Source organism: Lontra canadensis, unplaced genomic scaffold, assembly GCF_010015895.1.
Source record: "Lontra canadensis isolate GAN:19392208 unplaced genomic scaffold, GSC_riverotter_1.0 scaffold45, whole genome shotgun sequence".
Taxonomy (NCBI): Eukaryota; Metazoa; Chordata; class Mammalia; order Carnivora; family Mustelidae; genus Lontra; species Lontra canadensis.
The window spans coordinates 5,390,385-5,406,954 of NW_022631039.1; the positions used below are offsets into that span (position 1 = coordinate 5,390,385).

Genomic DNA, 16,570 nt, shown 5'->3' on the forward strand with positions numbered 1-16,570 from the left:
GCCGGCAGGGAGGGCCGCGCCGCTGGGGGGGCGGGGACCGGAGCAGAGGACATGGGCCTGGGTCCCCGGGACCCTGCGTTTGCCCAGGAGGGTGCTGGGGTTGGGCGGCTGGGTCTGTCCCTCGCTCATGGTTCCCGAACACCAGAGCTGGGAGGCCCGGGAAGTGATGGGGTGGGTGACCACCTTGCCTCTGAGCCCTTCCAGGGCTCCCTCTCACCAGGCAGGGGACAGTGAAGCCAAAGGCGGCTCCTGCTGGGACATGGCGGCTCCAATCTCCACTCAAATGCCCCCAGTGACGGGGAGTTCACTACCCAACAAGGCGCCCCCCGCTCCCCGTTTTTGCCACTGCAATTCGAGAATAGTTCTAAAATGTTATTTTCTTGATCCCTCTTGTGTCTCCCAGAAGGGCCCGGCTCTCAGCTCTTCTTACCAGCAAATTCTTCCACTTCCTCCCCCCACCCCACCCTGTTCCTTCACAGGCTCTTCTGCAAGGTCTCCTAGTGGTCAGTGTGCCCCCTGGCCCATCTCCGCGGGCGACTCACTGGCCTGAGTGGTGGCAGCAAGTGCCACTTCCGCGTGGACCGTGCCCAGCCCCGTCGCCACCTTGCGCTAAAACACCGACCGGGTCCCACCAAGTGCGACGGGCCCCTGGATGTCTCTCCCGGGGCCAGAGACCCAGCGTCGGGCCTGGGTACCACCAGGGCTCTTCCAGAACTTTCCGCCCGGCCTCCCTCCCACACTTCGGACACCTCTAGATCCTAGCACCACCCACCTCTGGGGCCTGCTGCCTCCCGCCTGGGGTCAGCCTCCTCAGCCCTCCACGGGCTTCACCACCCCAGTTTTGCTTTTCCTATCCACCCCTGGTGGGCGGCAGCCTGGTTACCACGGTAACCCTAAGACAATGTGAGGCTGATCCTATCATTTCGTTGACTCAGAAAGCAAGCCTCCAGTGCCACCAGAGAGAGCCTGAATCACCAGTGAAGTTTCTGGTCCAGGCCTCTTCTAATTCTGGCCTCACTCTTTGGCCCCCCCTGCCCCCGCACCGCCCAGTATTTCCTGCTGAGGCTCCACAAGAGCCCAGACCTGGGTATGACTTGGGCCCCGGGTTAACCCAGGCTGCCGCCTGCAGCCTCAGTGTGCTCAGCTGTGAAATGGGCACGACCACAGCATCGACCTGACAGGCTTGAGAAGGGCTCCTTGCAGCCGTGTTGAGAGGCCTTGCCCGGCCTCCTGGCGGGAAGCTAGGTCTCCAAGGGGAGAAGGGCTGGTCTTTGCCGCAGGTGACACTGAGCTCATGACCTGGAGCTCAGGGACACCCACCCCGCTCCCATCACATTTCCTGGGGAGCAACGCATAGGCAGACGCACCTTCCGAGCCCCCGGCCCTCCCTGCCTTGACGGCCATGTCTGAACCTCTTGATCACCCATAGTGGCAGCCCCTCCATGGCAGCCCACGTCAGGATGGACGGGACTGTCCCCTCCCATCTTTCTAGCCGTTGCCTCTAGGACCTGACTCCGCCAGTCTCTCATCGGCGCTGGGACCCACAGCGCCGCCCCATCATTTTCCTGTCTCCCTAGGAGGAGTTAGCAGGGGCTCGGGCACCGGCTCTCAGCTCCCCTCTTCCACCCACCCTGTTTCTCCGGGGGGAGGGGGGCGGCAGAGTCCCTCCTTTTGCCCCTCCCCACTCCCCCATCACTCATTTCTCTAGAATTGTGCTGTGGCTCTTCTTACCTCTAAAACCCACTCCTATCCCACTGCAGCCGGCAGACCAGATCTCTCTCCTGCCCCTGGTGCGATCTATTTCTCTGCTCTCCAACCCTCCCGAGCCGGCCGCATCACCCAGGTGCCCTCCCTGGAATGGCTGCTAACTCCGCTGCCCACGACCTCTGGGGGTTGCTCAACCCCATGGGCCGGTCTCAGGTCTCCCGTACGTGACCTCACACACAGCATGGCTCAGGCACTTGGCTTCGGGCCGCCTGTCTCTCCTCATCACTCCAACACCTGAATGTGGGAGGGCCCAGGGCTCACCCTTGGGCCCCTCCAAACCATCCACACTCATTCCCATGGTGATCCAACTTCACGACCAAAACACACTGCATGTGGAATCGTCCCCACCCGCATGTCTCCAGCAGGATGCTCTCTCTGATTTACAGATCTGCCTGTCCAACCCGGCCACTTGGGTGTCTCATGTGCCTGACAGACCCTGACCCCTCTTGCCCTCCAGCTGCTCAGGACGAAATCTTTGGCTCATACCCCACACTTAACTGCATCAGCAATCCTGCTAGCCTTACTTCCAAAGTATGCCCAGGGCCTCAGGGCCTTTGCACTGACTCCCTCCCTAGACACTTCCGCTAGGATTTCTACATGGCTCAGACCCTCATTTCTTCCAGGTCTTAACTCCTGCTGGTCTATCTAAAACTGTCCTTTTGACAATCCTACCTGTGTTGTATGTCCCCATGGCATTCGTCACTATCAAATATGGTGCTCTTTTTCCTTATTTATCTTCCCCATTAAAAAACAACCTCCACCAAGGGAGAGACTTTTTTTTGTCTATTTTGTATTTCTAGATTCTGCTTGCCACAAGGCAGGCCATATATACAAATATTTAATATACATATGTATTTTACATATATATTTAAAGTTTGAGAGAGAGAGAGCGTGCGCGCACACAAGCAGGGGACAGGAGCAGAAGAGGGAGAAGCAGACTCCCTGCTGAGCTGGGAGCTCGCTGTGCACCGCAAGATCATGATCTGAAAAGAAGGCAGACGTGCGCCCTCATATATAATTTTTTTAAAGTAATATCTACATCCGACGTGGGGCTCGAACGCACAACCCCGAGACCAAGGGCCGCACGCTCTTCTGACAATATATTTTTGTCGTACGTATACAAAAACCCAAAGGATTAATTGTGAACCTGAAGGGTGAGAGGCAGGGCCCCTGTTATGGACGCTGGCAGCCAGAAGGGGGCAGCAAAGAGCCACCCAGCGCAGCTGAAAGCCTGGGGAGGCACCGGCACAAGCTGTGTGACCTTTAGCAGGTTTCTTAACCTCTCTGAAACTCGCGTTCTTCCTGTAAGATTGGTTACTGGGGGAGACCCCGTGTGCTGCTACGGGAAGGCTTTGTGACTGGCTGGATCATGCGCATGATGTAGAGGTCAGGTGTCCACAGTATGAGGAGCTGTCCGATGTCCCCGGCTGGGGGACGGCGCAGTAACTATGATGCAGCCTGACCAGGGAATGTCATCAGGCGCTTTAAAAAACATCAGAAAGTGGTTATGTTTCCAGCGTGTGTGTACGTAAATTTACAGAAAGAACAACAGCGAGATGTAAAGTTAATAAGCTTGGGAAAAATCCAGAAGAAATGTATCATCCTAAAACTGAACAGCCATCTGGGCACTTAGATTTCTGTATGTTCCAAACTTCCACCATGGACACATACTCGGCATTTCCCTTCAGGTTTTTATGACCTCCTAGAATGTTCTGTGGTTGTTCCTACACCAGCCCCCTTGGCGGAGGGCCTCTCCTTCCTGGGTCACCACTGCTGCTTCCCAGCATTACCCCAAAGAGCCTCTGCTGCTGTGCTGGTGTCCACGGCCGGGGGCCCCTCTGGGTCTGGCTCCAGGGTCACCCAGATCCCCTCCACAGCAAACACGCCCTCTGTGCTCTGTGGGGAACAGTGGCCTGTGGCTCCTGGTGCACATCTGTGCCCAAGAGCTCGATGCCGGGGGCTTTGCGGGACTCTGAGCGACTCCTAGTGCTGTTTCCAGGCACCTGCCTCCCAGCCCCGCTGGCCCGGCCTCCCTGCTTTAACGCAGTTCAAGCCCACTGAGGCAGCCAGCAGCTCCAACAGTGTGGACCTCTCCTGTTCTCACTCGCGACGGCTCCTGAGCTCACGCCTGGGTCACCCGGGCCCACTGAAAGGCAGGACTGGAGTTCACACTGGTATGAGCAGAGGGCCCAGCCCTACCTGCCCTCTGCAGTCCCAGGTCTCTCCACCAGGCCCCTCCAGCCAGCATGCCGACCCCCTAGGGATCTGTCAAGCGGCTGGCCCTCGGCTCCCCTCTCCACCAGAGGCCCAAAATCTCACCCACTGTCCTCTGAGACTCAGTCCAAGTCCATCATTAGCCAGGCGTCTGACCAATACTCAGAAGAAGGGCTACCAGACACTGGGGGAGGGGGAAACTGAGGCCCGGATGGCAGATGTGATGTACCCAGTTGGGATAACACTAAAGGCCTCTGGTATCGTCTCTTTTGCCCCAGAACAAAGCTGGCTCAGAAACGGCCATACCCTTGCCCCACTCTGGCCCAGCCCACGACTCTAGGAAGCATCATGAATGCCCCAGGTCTAACGACCCATTTATCTTCAAAGCATCATTTTCTTTAGAATTCACTTGTCTCGGAAGGTTCTTGGTAGGAAAGGCTTCTACGGGAGCCTTTGCTAAATCACCTAGAAAATCTCAGAGCTAACCTTAACAGGCCTCCCCTTCCAGGAAAGCCTCCCCTTCCCAAGCCCCACAGACCTGCACCTCTGCATGGCACCCGATCTGCCCCCTTCAACCCTGTCCCACCCATGGTCCAGGCCCTTCCCCAGTCACTGGTCTGCTCACACTCAAACTCTCTGTAGTAGGAAGTTGCTACACGGGTGGGCTTCCTAGAAGGTTCCAGGCCCTGGGGGACCTCAACAGGGAGGAGCAAGGGGCATCTCTCCAACCTTCTGCATGGACAATTGTCCATGACGTCTTGTAGGCGCCAACGTGGACACATGATAGTCAAGACTTGGTGGCCCCATGACCCTAACTCCTTGGCACTGTGAAGCCTTCTGAAACCTGGACACGAGCCCAGGGAAAAGGGGAGGAAAACGGACTCAGATTCTCCCGCTATGCAATGCGGCCTTTCCGTAGAAATCTGGTTTAATTTTACATGTCTTGCGCTTCTGAGTTTCTGGTTCCATATTTCTGGAAGAGGACGGAAGGAATAGGAAAGTGTCTTGACGGCTCCACTGTGCCCAGGAAAAGGCCTGTGTCTTTGCCATGACATGCCACACCCTCCTGGCCACGCTGGTTTCAACTCTGCTCCTGCCCTAGGCATGGCCCCCGATGTCCCCTGTGTGCCTTCACTTGGGCTGGGCCCTGCGTCTGGACCACACACTGTTCTCCTCGTCTCTGAGGCCCGGCTCAATGCCACCTCCTCCAGGAAGCCTTCCTAAACCCCAGGAACAACCGTTGCCACCACCACCCTGGCTGAGCACTTCCCATCACTGCCAGCCCGCGCTGAATGATGCACCAACGTCTCACTCAAGCGTCAGGATGAAGCCCCCAGGACAGCAGGGGGAAAACAGTCCTCTACAGCCCGCCGGTCATTGCCCACCATTTACCCAATTCTGATCACCTAAGGAGGCAGGTACGCCTTTCCCCATCACAGAGAGGAGCAAGCAGAGGCTTGCGGATGTGAAATAAGGCGCCCAGAGTCACATGGGTAGTAAGGGGGGTGGGGCAGGGATTTGAACCCAGGTCTGAGCACCAGGCTGGGCTTTCCTACAGTCTACGCGGTCCACGTGCCGCCACCGACCCACAACCCATGCCTGCCATCCATATGCCCTTGGGCACCCGTGTCCGGTTCAGCCCACCTTCCTCCAGACTACGGCACCTGCCAACGTCCCACCTCCCCCAGACACCTGAGCTCCCTCTCTGGTTCACCTGGGGACCCCAGGAGCTGCCCTGTGTCAGGCTTCGGCGACTGTCTGCTGGAGGGCTTGGGGACAGGCTGTGACCTCTAGTGAGCTCTCGGAGGCCCCCGTGAGCCTGGACACCTTCCCTGTGCAGCGTGACATGTGGCATGAGTAAGATGTCCCGGCCCTACCCAGGGGCCACCTAGCCTGGGATGCCAATGCCTGGAAAGGCACCGGCAGGTCCATCCCTGAGGGCTGGGCCAAGGGCTACTTTCCCATCTCCTCTTCCAGGCAGCCTGCCACCCTCGTCCATACCACATGGGCAGAAAAAGCATTTCCCAGGGCTCTCTCTGTGCACAGAGGAAGGAGCACAGGCCAAATGGTCCAGAGATGTCAGGAAGCTCCTCTAACTGCCAGTGGGCCACCGGGCTCCCTGGGCTGGAGGGGCTTGTCAGCGGGATGGCCCAGCCCTGTGGTCTGCAGGAAGGTCACCAGCGGAACTTCTGCCCCACAAAGCCTGACTTTACTCAACGGCTGCTGAGTTACGGACCACCCACATCATGGGGCCTGCCTGCCTGGAGCCAGGATTGGGACCCAACCGTCCCTTCACGAGACGTGGGCATCTGGGCGAGTCACTGATGTTCCCTTGGCCTCCGTTTCCTCCTCCGTATACAGGTCACAGGGCAAAGCCTTGTAGCCCGGGTCAGGTGTCAGAACTGAATTCCTTTCCTGCTCGGCAAGTTCATTAACGATTGTGTCTGCCCTCCACCCCAGGGTCCCTACACGCTCAGGCCCCCACAAGGACCCTGCCTTCTGGAAGGAGGGGCTGGGAGCACACAGACGCTCGCTGCATTTCTGCTCTCCCTCTGCAGGGATGGGGCCTGGGCCTGGGCAAGGCTGCAAGGCTTCCCGTCTCTCCATGCACAGGCTCTGGGGTCAAGAACTCAGCATAGGCAGCGTCAGCCCTGGAGACCTCGGGCAGCCCAGAGGGCTCCCGAGGCAGTCATGTTGCCCCCACAGGGACAGGGACAGTCTCTGCTCATTCCGGGTTTTCTGGTCTTTTTTTTTTTTTTGTAATCTCCATGTCCAATATGGGGTTTGAACTCACAACCCCAAGATCAAGGGTCACGTGCTCTACCGACGGAGCCGGCCAGTCGCCCCTCTCCTTCAGGCCTTGGGAGGGCCAGGACACAGCCCACGGAGGAAACGGAAGCGGCAGGGGCCTTGAAAGTCGGTCAGGAGAGACAGCTTGCCATCTGAGGCTGAGGAAGCACTCACCCAAGTCTGGGGGTCCTTATGCAGAAACCCCTCCCTCTGCGATTACGAACCACCCACCACCAAGCTCACCCACACACTGAGGTCAACCAGGTCCCTTCATCAGGAGCGGAGGGCACGGACCCGGCCCAGCCCCTCCCTCCTGAACCCTGGCCGGGTGAACACGCGAGTCACCGTGCCCCGCCGTCCCCCTTTTCTCGGCCCGAGGCTCCGCTGGGGCCTTCCTCGTCCCACCTGGGGCCGGTGCCCAGAGGAGGTGGGAGAGGAGAAGGGCAGGGCCTGGCGTCCCACAGTAAGCCGGGGCTCCGGCCTCTGGCCCCCAGCACGGCGGCCGGCCTCCCACGCCAAGCGGCCCCCCCACAGCCAGTGCCTCTTACCAGGCTTTGGGATGAGTCCTTGAAAAGGCCTGGAAGAGAAACAGAGATGGGAGTATCAGGGAGGAACCGGGGAGCTCTGCAGAAATGTCTGGGGCCCACACCACACGGGCTGTCTCAGGCCGGCATTTGAACAAGCTGCCCAGGGACTCGCCGCTCGGCCAGATACAGGGACAACGTGGCAGTGTGCTGTGCGGGAGGGGGACCGGGGCCTCCTGCTGGCTCCAGGACCCCAGGCGAATCACCTGCCTCCCTGTCCGCCCCTCTGAAGGGGGCTGACGGCCTCTCCCAGGGGCTGGGAGGGCAGTGAGTGGGAGCTGCAGGCAGGTAGGGTGGGAGGTGACAGGAAGGCCGCCGCTCTGCTGTGGGGGCTGACGTGGCGTTCCCTGCACCCTGGCTGGCCTGCAGTCACCCTTCTGCACCCCCTCCCCCAACCCGGGACCCAGGATGGCACCGGAGAGCGGAACAAGGCAGGACCAGATCACATGAAAGGCTCAGGGCCCCGCTCATACTGGTCTGGCCTCTTCACCCTTCCCCTGAGTACCTGGTGACCGTGAACTTGATCTTGTCAGCCACGGCGAGGATCCTCTCCAGGTTCTGGGAGCCAAAGGTGCAGGGCTTTCGAAACGGGATTCCCGGGGGGAGCCCCTCGATGATCACCGAGCCAGGGTTACTCTTGATCCGCTTGTAGGGGACCTGGACGGGGTACTTGATGCCCAGGGCTTCTCCTGTGGAAGAGGGACGGAGTGTGTGTCGTCAGGAGCCAGAGCAGGGCTGGTGTGTGGACGTGGGGGTGCAAACGTGATGGGAAGGCGTGCGTGTGGGGTTGGGGGGGTAAGCGGGCTGGCGTGTAGCCCCGTGGGAAGGGACGATCGGTGTGGGGCCAGGAGTTAGGGGGCGGGTCGTGCAGGGGTGCCGAGTGTGTCCACACAGGGCTGAGGAACAGGCAGGCACATGAGGCTTTGGCCACGGGGAGGACAGTGGCTTAGGTTCCTTGGTCTCTCCGGGTGGAGGATGGGACCTGTGGGCGTGGCTGGCCCTTCCCTACAACGCCTGACCCTCCGTCAGCACCCCCGGGACCTGCCCCGCCTGAGGACAGACTGCGTTCGGGGTCCCTCCTGGTCAGAGGGAAGGGACTCCCTGCCATCCGTCCAAGGGGCTCACTGAGAGCGTCATCCCCCGCGTTGGCAGGGGGGATGACGTGTCTTCTTTATGAGGACATGATGCAGAAATCTCCCGCTGTCTCAGCGTGAGGAGCTGAGCCTTCTCTGGGCAAGAAACTGGTTTTTATCTCAAGGACACCGGGACTGGTAACACCGGACTCATTTCCCTTTTTGCTCTGGCTCCCAGGAAACTCAGAGCCTCATCTGTCATCTGTATCCACCACTTACAGAATCTCGGTGGTTTCCTAGGACCCCTGACTTATGGCCATCATTCCAGCCTGGTTTTGTTTTTTTTTTTCATTGAGATATAATTTCAAAACCATAAAGCTGATCATTTTAAAGTGTATGATCCGGGGGGTTCCAGAGCACACACGAGGTTGTTCAAGTCTCACCACTAGCTAGTTCCAGGACACATTCATCACTCCGGGGAGAAACCCTGTGGCCATCAGCGGTCTCTCCCCGAGCCCTGGTGACTGTTCCTACTCCATCTTGATGGATTTGCAGCCTGTTTTTAATTCTTTATCCTGACTGTGCTGCTGACGAGGTCATAGGCGATGGCTAAGAGATCCTTTTTGAGAAGAAAAAATAATTGGACATACAGGAAATTTTATACCCGTGATCCATCAATGGGAGCACCGCTGTCTCCACTTCTTACCTCTCTGCTGGCCCTTGCTACAATGACAGATGGCCTCCGTGTGGCCAAATCCAGTAGACACCCGCCCTTCTCTCGACATAGTTCGGCACAGATGACCACGCTCCCCTCCCTGAAACCCTCTCCTTGATGTCCATGACCCCGTACTTTCCAGATTTCCACTCTTTCCGGTCACTCTGCTCCGCCTGGACCTGACCTCTAAACACCAGGGCTCCTTGGCCTTGGTCTGGGTCCTCTTTTTGACTCCTCTGCCCCCCTGGCCTAAACAGTAGACTGGATCCCCACTTGCCTATGGGTCTTTGCAAGACATCCAAGATGGCACCCATCCTCTCCCCGTCAACTTTCCCCCCCCCTTGGTGAGGGCACTGCCCCTTCTCTCTAGCTGACTGTTTGGGTGTCCACCTGTCAGGCGCATGCTCCATCCCTACCTCTCTCCCTTGTCACGGTGATAGGTCACGATCACCCAGTGAGCATGTGGTGTTTCTCTGCCACAGGGATTGGATGAGGAATAGACATGTGACTCAGTGGGGGCCAATGAGAAACAAGGGAGGGGCTCAAGGAATTCCAGGGAAAACAAACCCTACTCTCTGGAGAAAGCCTGTGAGACAGCCAGCCCTCTCCTTCCTTCCTCAGGGTGTAGGTGGGATAGCACAACCTGCTGTGGCCATTTTGCCACCAAGAGGGAAGCCAGCCTGAGACTGATGTCCACCTGGTGGAAAGACACCAAGGAGATCTCGGAACTGCTGGATCAAGCTGATCCTGAAGGCGTATCTACTGCTGGAATTTCCAGGCTGTGAGCTCTGGCTGATGATACTGCCCAGAGACAGCTGTACGAACATTCCTCCCAACCCACAGGCTCCTTTTAGTGTCGTCGACACTCCCCATGGAGAACTGGACCTATGTCCCCTCCTCTTGACCCCAGGCAGGACTTTGTAATCACCTCCACCAACAGAGGACTGCAGAGGCTCTCAAAGGTGACGGCTCCCACCTGGCTGGCAAATCCAGCCACCTTGGAGTTGCTGGGCTGGGGCTGGGGAGTCCACATGGGGAGATGGCATGGAAACAGGGACAGAGGCCTGAGCAGCCCTGCTCTTCCCGTGCCAGCTCTTTCCCTGGTCCAGCGATCCCATGTGAGCGAGGAGCCATCAAGGTGACCCCAGCTTCAGCCACCTTCCGACTACAACCCCAGGACAGACTCTGAAGGACAGAACCGCTCCCAGAGACTCCTGACTCACGGACACCACGAGGAAGAATAATGGCCTCTGTTCTTTAGGCAGCTAGGTTTGGCCTGGTCTGGTCTATGGTCCTAGGAGCTGAGCCAGGAGCCAACCAACACCCTTGTCTGGGGCAGCTGGAGTATTTGTTTTTGTTACTTGAGGCTGTAAAGCACCTGAACCACACAAGCCTGTTTTCTTCAAGTCAGACTCAATGGGAGGCCTCAGCCCCCTTCGCCGTCCTGCTCCCCACCAGCTGGGCACCTCCAAATCGACCTCCGTAGCTTGCCTCCATTCCATCCACCATCCTCTGGCACCCCTGCCGGGGCCCGGCCAGCCTGTCGTCGCTCAGGCTCCGAGCCAGTCGCCCAGCCCTGCCCTCTTGCCCCTGTTCACCTTCCTCGTGGGCAGCCAGGAAGACACTTTAAAACTAGAGTGCCTTCCGTCGCTTCAGTCCTCCCAACAAAACACAAAAGCGAGACCAAGGTTCCTTTGCAGGGCCTAGGGGACGGGTCTGTGTCCCGGCCACCGCTACAGGGCCCCGTCCCTCCAGCCCCATGTCCCCACTTCAGCTTCCGGTCCCTTCCTAGGACAAGCCCCAGGGCCTTTGCACATGCTATTACCTTAGCAGGCCTGCCCTTCCTTCTCCGCGAGATGAACTCCTTACCCATCCTTCAGTTCTTTCTTTAAAGAGGCCTCCCTGTCTCCCTCCCTAATCCAAGTTAGTCTCTCCTGAGCAGCTTTGCTCTTTTCCTGTGAAATGGTGGAACAGGCCCTTGTCGTTATCAGATTCTGTGTGTGGTGACTGAAGGACTGTCTCACCTCCCTGGCCTATGGGGCCCAAGAGGGCAGGGCCTCCGTGTCCTTCACTGCTGTTTCCCCAGCACATAGTAGGTGCACAGGAAATGTCCGTCAGTGAGTCCCTGTTTTTCCCAGAAGTGACCACGGCTACGAGCAGGAAGTTCCCACCTCTCCTCCCATGGTGGGCACCTCCCTGCCACCCGGGCACCGCGGGGCTCACCGTATTTCTTATTGAACAGATCCTGGACTTGCTCCCTCAGTGTGTTGGCGATGTCGATGCGCGACAGTCGAGCGTCATAATTTTCTGCAAAGGGAGAAACGATTATGGGTCGGGGCTGTTAAATTAAAAGGCACTTGGGGACTTTTAAGGGAGGTGATTTTCTAAGGGTGGGGAGGTCCCTCTCGGGCAATTATCAGACCCTTGGAGTGGGCCCCTCAGAGTCCCTCAGAAGGACTGTCTAGATGGAGATGTGTTTTCTGGAAGGACGCACACAGTTGTGCCAACAGCCGTGAGTGGGGAAATGAAGTTAACTGTCGGCATTTGAAAACCACCAAAGCAGTGAATAAGCCTGGGAGATGAGAGGCCCCATGAGCGGGGAGCAGGTTCTGGGGCTTGGGGGGGCCAGTGGGGAGGGCCACCCCAGGTCACTCCCCCAGCCGGGGGCATTGTCTAAGGAGCCCACGTGCCAGCCATGCCATGGGGGCCCCAGAAGGGCCCCTGACCTCAAGAGACTGCAGCCCGGCACTGCCTGGGGAGACAGAAAGGGGAGGGAAGGAGGGAGGGTCCCCAAGGCAGCTAGGGTGGGCGGGTGTGGTGAGGACCCCAGTCTGCTGTGAGGCTATGAGGAGCCGCGGGTGGGTTGGAAGCCAGGGGGTCCCTCATGGCAGCCACTTCCAGCTACCCGGGAGGCAACAGAGAGAGCGACAGGGCAAGGAGCAGCCACCCCTCCAGGATCTGGGTACCATCTCTGGGCGCCCCGCTCTCTGGGCTGACCCTTCCTGTCGCTGGTCTTGCTGACCTCTCTCCCCCTCCTCAGAGCCCAGGGACCAGCCAGGGGCCACCTGGGGAACGACCTGGCCTCGGGGACGTGTGGCCACCCCCTGGAGCTGTCCCCCGCCACACATGGACCTCCTGCTTCTGTCTCTCCTGCCTGCCCAGCCGCCTGCACTGCTGCAAGCTTCTCCTACCTTCCACCCATCCTTCTCCCTGCCTCTCGGCCCTTCTTGGCCGGCGATGTTCTCCTCCACAGAGCCCCGCCCTCGGGGCCCTCGCCGGCCTTTGGCTTCCGCCATCCAGGAGATGCTGACAGCCCGATACAGAGCGGGCCAGACGGACAGTGGGCCAAGTCCTGCGCCCTGCCGGCCACCCCCACGTCCTCCTGGAGCCTCTTCCTCCTGCCCCACCTGCCAGCCGGCCTCATTCAGACCCCCAGGCCCCAGTGTCGGGGGCCAGCCCCCCAACCCCCAGTCTGGCCCTCCAAACCCAAGCCAGGTCGAGGTCATGGCGCTGGGACAGCTGACCCCATCCTGAGCTGCAACCTTACCTTGAAAACCCTGTCTCTTCAGGCTCTCGTCCACAAGAGGGTCCCCGGAATCCCTCTCTGGGGGCGGGGGGAGGGGGAGAGAAGCCAGGGTGAGCAGCCAGCTCCTGGGACCCCCGGAGGGAGATGGTATCCGTGGGTGGGGTAACCCGACAGGGACGGCGGCGGGGGGGCGCCGGGAGGCGGGACTAGGCTAGAGGAAGGATGAGGGATGGGGGCAGAGCTGGGACCCCTTCCACAGCCGGCTGGCGCCTCGGCCCGTGACTCTGCCCGGGGTACCTTGGCTGTCCGTGATGGGCTCTTTGACTCCCTCGGTGAGCAGCTCGGGCCTGGAAAACACCACGAAGGGACAATCGCTCAGGTCCCTCTGGGCCTCCCTGTACAGGCCCTCCCAGCTCTGGGGTCCCCTCATCCCTTCCCCCCTCCACCTGAGCCCCCACACCTGTCCTGCAGACCCACGCTTGAGATTGGGGGGCTCTGAGGATCGAGCCCAGAGGGACGGCGGCCCGACCCAGACCAAGGGGACGCTGCCCACGGGGCCAGTGTGAAGCAGCCGGGGCTGACCATGTGGCAAGATCTCGGAGGGGCAGGCAAGGTCCGGGGTTTCTGGGGGACACCTCAGAGCTGCCGTGTCACTCGGGAGTCAGGGCCTTGGAGACCAACCCCCGCTTTCCACTCACATCTGTATCTCAAGACCACACAAAGCCCTTCCCAGATTTCTGGTGCCCTCTTGACATGCTGGAGGCGTGAACTGTTTCCATCGCCGCATTTACTGGGTGAGGACGCAGGCGTTGAGGAGGTGAGCAAGGTGCCCAAGGCCATGCAGCAGGAAGGGGCAGGGGTCCCTCAAGGCCTGTTCTGCTCCTGACTCGTGCAGGGGACAGTGGGGATGCCAGTCTCCACTTTCTGGGCCTCAGTTTCCCCACCAGGAGAAGGGGGAGAGGGAGTGTGTATGTGGAGGGTTCTACACGCAGTCTGAGGCCTTTTCCAGCTCCTGAGGCCATGCTCCAGGCCGGGGCTGTGCCTCCTCCCTCCTTTCTCCGGCCCTGTGAGCCCAGCTCTGGGCAGATACCCAGGTGCCAGGTGCCCGCTGCCAGGAGAGGCACCAAGTCCTCATCCACTGGCCCCCTTGTCTGGGGGAGGCATATGCCCTCAGAGTCCGGCCTTTGGTCTCCCTTTCAGGCCCGGTCTCCTCTGTGCCACTGCTCGGCTACCCCTGTGACGGGAAGCTCATTACCTGTCCAACAGCCTCACCCACAGACCCTAGTCCAGCACCCCTGTCTGGCGACACCCTTCAGGAGATCTGAAGGAGTGGTTCCACTACCTGTCCCACCCCATCGTCCCCTGTCCGCCTTCCTCTGGTCTGCGTGGCCCCCCCAATGCCCTCAGCCTGCCACAGATTCCAGACCATGCCTCCCTCTCTTAGAGCGGACAGGCCTACCCTAGCTCAACAAGTCTGCAGGGAAAACAGGGCACTTAGAGTCAGTACTATATAGTACTATATATAATAAAGAGTTTCGTCCTTGTCCCTGCGTCCTGGGACATAACCTCTCACCTTTGGTATTTCTCGAGGGGGCAGGAGTATCCGAGTTCTTATTCCTGGTGGGACCCTGGGATCACAGCTAAGTTTATGCTAATGAGGTGACTCGGGATTCTGGAACCCAGACCCTGCGATCAGAGGATGGGGGCTTTAGGTCACCCGATGTCCGCCCACCCTCCTGATTTCTGGGGTGGGGAGGGGGCCGCAGACGGAGCTCAGTCACATAGCCAATGACCCGAGCAAGCACGAATCCCAATAAAGACCGTGGGCACGGAAGCTCGGTGCTCGAGGGTGACATGTCCTGATACCGTGGGGACCTTGACTTTCACGTGTCTGTCTGGCTTGTCTTGATTACAGAATCCTTGATATAAAACTGTAACAGTAATACAACGCTTTCCTGAGTTCTATGAAGTGTTTTAGCTAATTACTGAGCCCCGGGAAGGATTCTGAGACCGCTGCTCAGAAGCGTGGGCGGCCCAGGGAACCTTGAACTTGCAGCCGGGGCCTGCTAACACCCGGTGGTCGTTATCAGAATGCACGGCAGCACCGCACGAGCCAGAACCTTCCACCACGACTTCCCTGGGTAGCCGTCCCCTGTCTGTGTGAATCCACATGTGATTTTCAACTTCCAAAGGGTTTCTTAACTTCAGAGAACTGAATGAAAGCAAGGGCCCATCTCCCCAGGAGGCACAGAAGATGAGAACTTGGCATTCAGGTTCAAGGACTGGGGTAAAGAACGCTTTTCGACCGGAGGTTTAGAAGGTTTAAATTGACTTTGTGCCACCCGTAACTGGCCGTGGTTGTCTGGAATATTGTTTAGAAGGAGGCGGAACTCAGAAAGAGTGAAAATCAAGGACGCCTGGGAGGCTCAGTGGGTTAAAGCCTCTACCTTCGGCTCAGATCATGATCCCCGGGTCCTGGGATCGAGCCCCGCATCAGGCTCTCTGCTCGTGGGGAGCCTGCTTCCCTCCTCTCTCTCTCCCTGCCTCTCTGCCTGCTTGTGATCTCTGTCTGTCAAGTAAATAAAGAAAATATTAAAAGAAAGAAAGAAAGAAAGAAAGTGACAATCAGGGAGTGATGTCTCCCGTAGGAGTTTCTCACACACATAAACACGCAGCTGACCGTTCAACACGGGTTGCGTGAGCCGACGTACAGTCATGGTTTCCTCGATACAGGACTGTAAATACCTTTTCTCTTCTTTGTAGTTTCTTCTCACATTTCCTTTTTCCTAGTTTACTTTATTGTAATAATACAGTACGTTACACATGTAACATATAAAAGACATGTCAATCGACTGTGTTATCGTTAAGGCTTTTGGGCAACAGTAGGTTATCAGGAGTTAAGAGTTTTTTTCCCTTCTTTGAAAATTGATTTATTTATTTTAGAGAGAAGGGAAGGGGCAGGGGGAGAAGGAATCTCAAGCAGGCCCACTATCAAGCATGGAGCCTGACACGGGGCTCGATCCCAGGACCCCAAGATCATGACCTGAGCCGAAGGCAGACGCTCAACCCACTGAGCCACCCAGGCGCCCCTAATCTGCTTACAGTGGACACAGAATGTTATGTTCGTTTCAGGTCTAAAGAGCTAGGTTTGTGGGGAGTGAGAAGTTATACGTGAATTTTCAACTACAAAGTGGTGCAGGGGGGCAGCACTCCTAACCCCCATATGGTTCCAGGGTAGATTTTATTTATTTGTTTGACAGAGAGAGACACAGTGAGAGAGTGAACACAAGCAGGGGGAGAGGGAGAGGGAGAAGCAGGCTTCCTGCTGAGCAGGGAGCCTGATGCGGTGCTCGATCCCAGGACTCTGGGATCATGACCTGAGCAGAAGGCCGATGCTTAACGACTAAACCACCCAGGCACCCTGGGTCAATTCTATATTTTTACAGGCTGAACTGTGTCTCCTCCAAATTTCATATGTCAAAGCCCTGACCGTCCAGGACCTCGGAATGTGCCTGCATCTGGAGATGGGGTCTTTAAACAGGTGGTTAAAATTCAATGAGGCCAACAGAGGGGCTCTCATTCCGGGCCGGGTGCCCTTCTAAGAAGAGGAGATTAGGTCCCATGGAAAGAGACACCAGGAATGTGTGCACGCGGAGAAAAGGCCACTTGGGAGGCACAGTGAAGGGGACCGGCGTCGGGAGAGGCCAAACCTGCCAGCACCTTGACCTTGGACTTCCAGCCCCCAGAACGGTAAGAAATACGTTTCCGTTGTGTAAGCCGCTCCCATCCGTGGCGCCTCGTTACAGAAGCCCCGTTAGGCCAGTATGCACGTGCACACGTGTATCCAGGAGATCGACGCGCATCCCTATTGAAATGGAACTCACGTGCCCCAACATTCAGT

General features: G+C 58.2%; 1 protein-coding gene across 2 annotated transcripts in view; it reads right to left on the reverse strand.

The window, feature by feature from the left end:
• GTF2IRD1 (GTF2I repeat domain containing 1) overlaps positions 1-16,570 on the reverse strand; it is a 95,697-nt gene that overhangs the window by 16,595 nt on the left and 62,532 nt on the right. For both annotated transcript variants that reach the window (XM_032872411.1, XM_032872410.1), the window contains exons 19-23: positions 12,967-13,016; positions 12,691-12,747; positions 11,367-11,450; positions 7,861-8,044; positions 7,320-7,348 (exon numbers count right to left, since the gene is read on the reverse strand). In XM_032872411.1, coding sequence (XP_032728302.1) covers positions 7,320-7,348; positions 7,861-8,044; positions 11,367-11,450; positions 12,691-12,747; positions 12,967-13,016 — 404 coding nt within the window. The remainder of the gene's footprint in view (positions 1-7,319; positions 7,349-7,860; positions 8,045-11,366; positions 11,451-12,690; positions 12,748-12,966; positions 13,017-16,570) is intronic.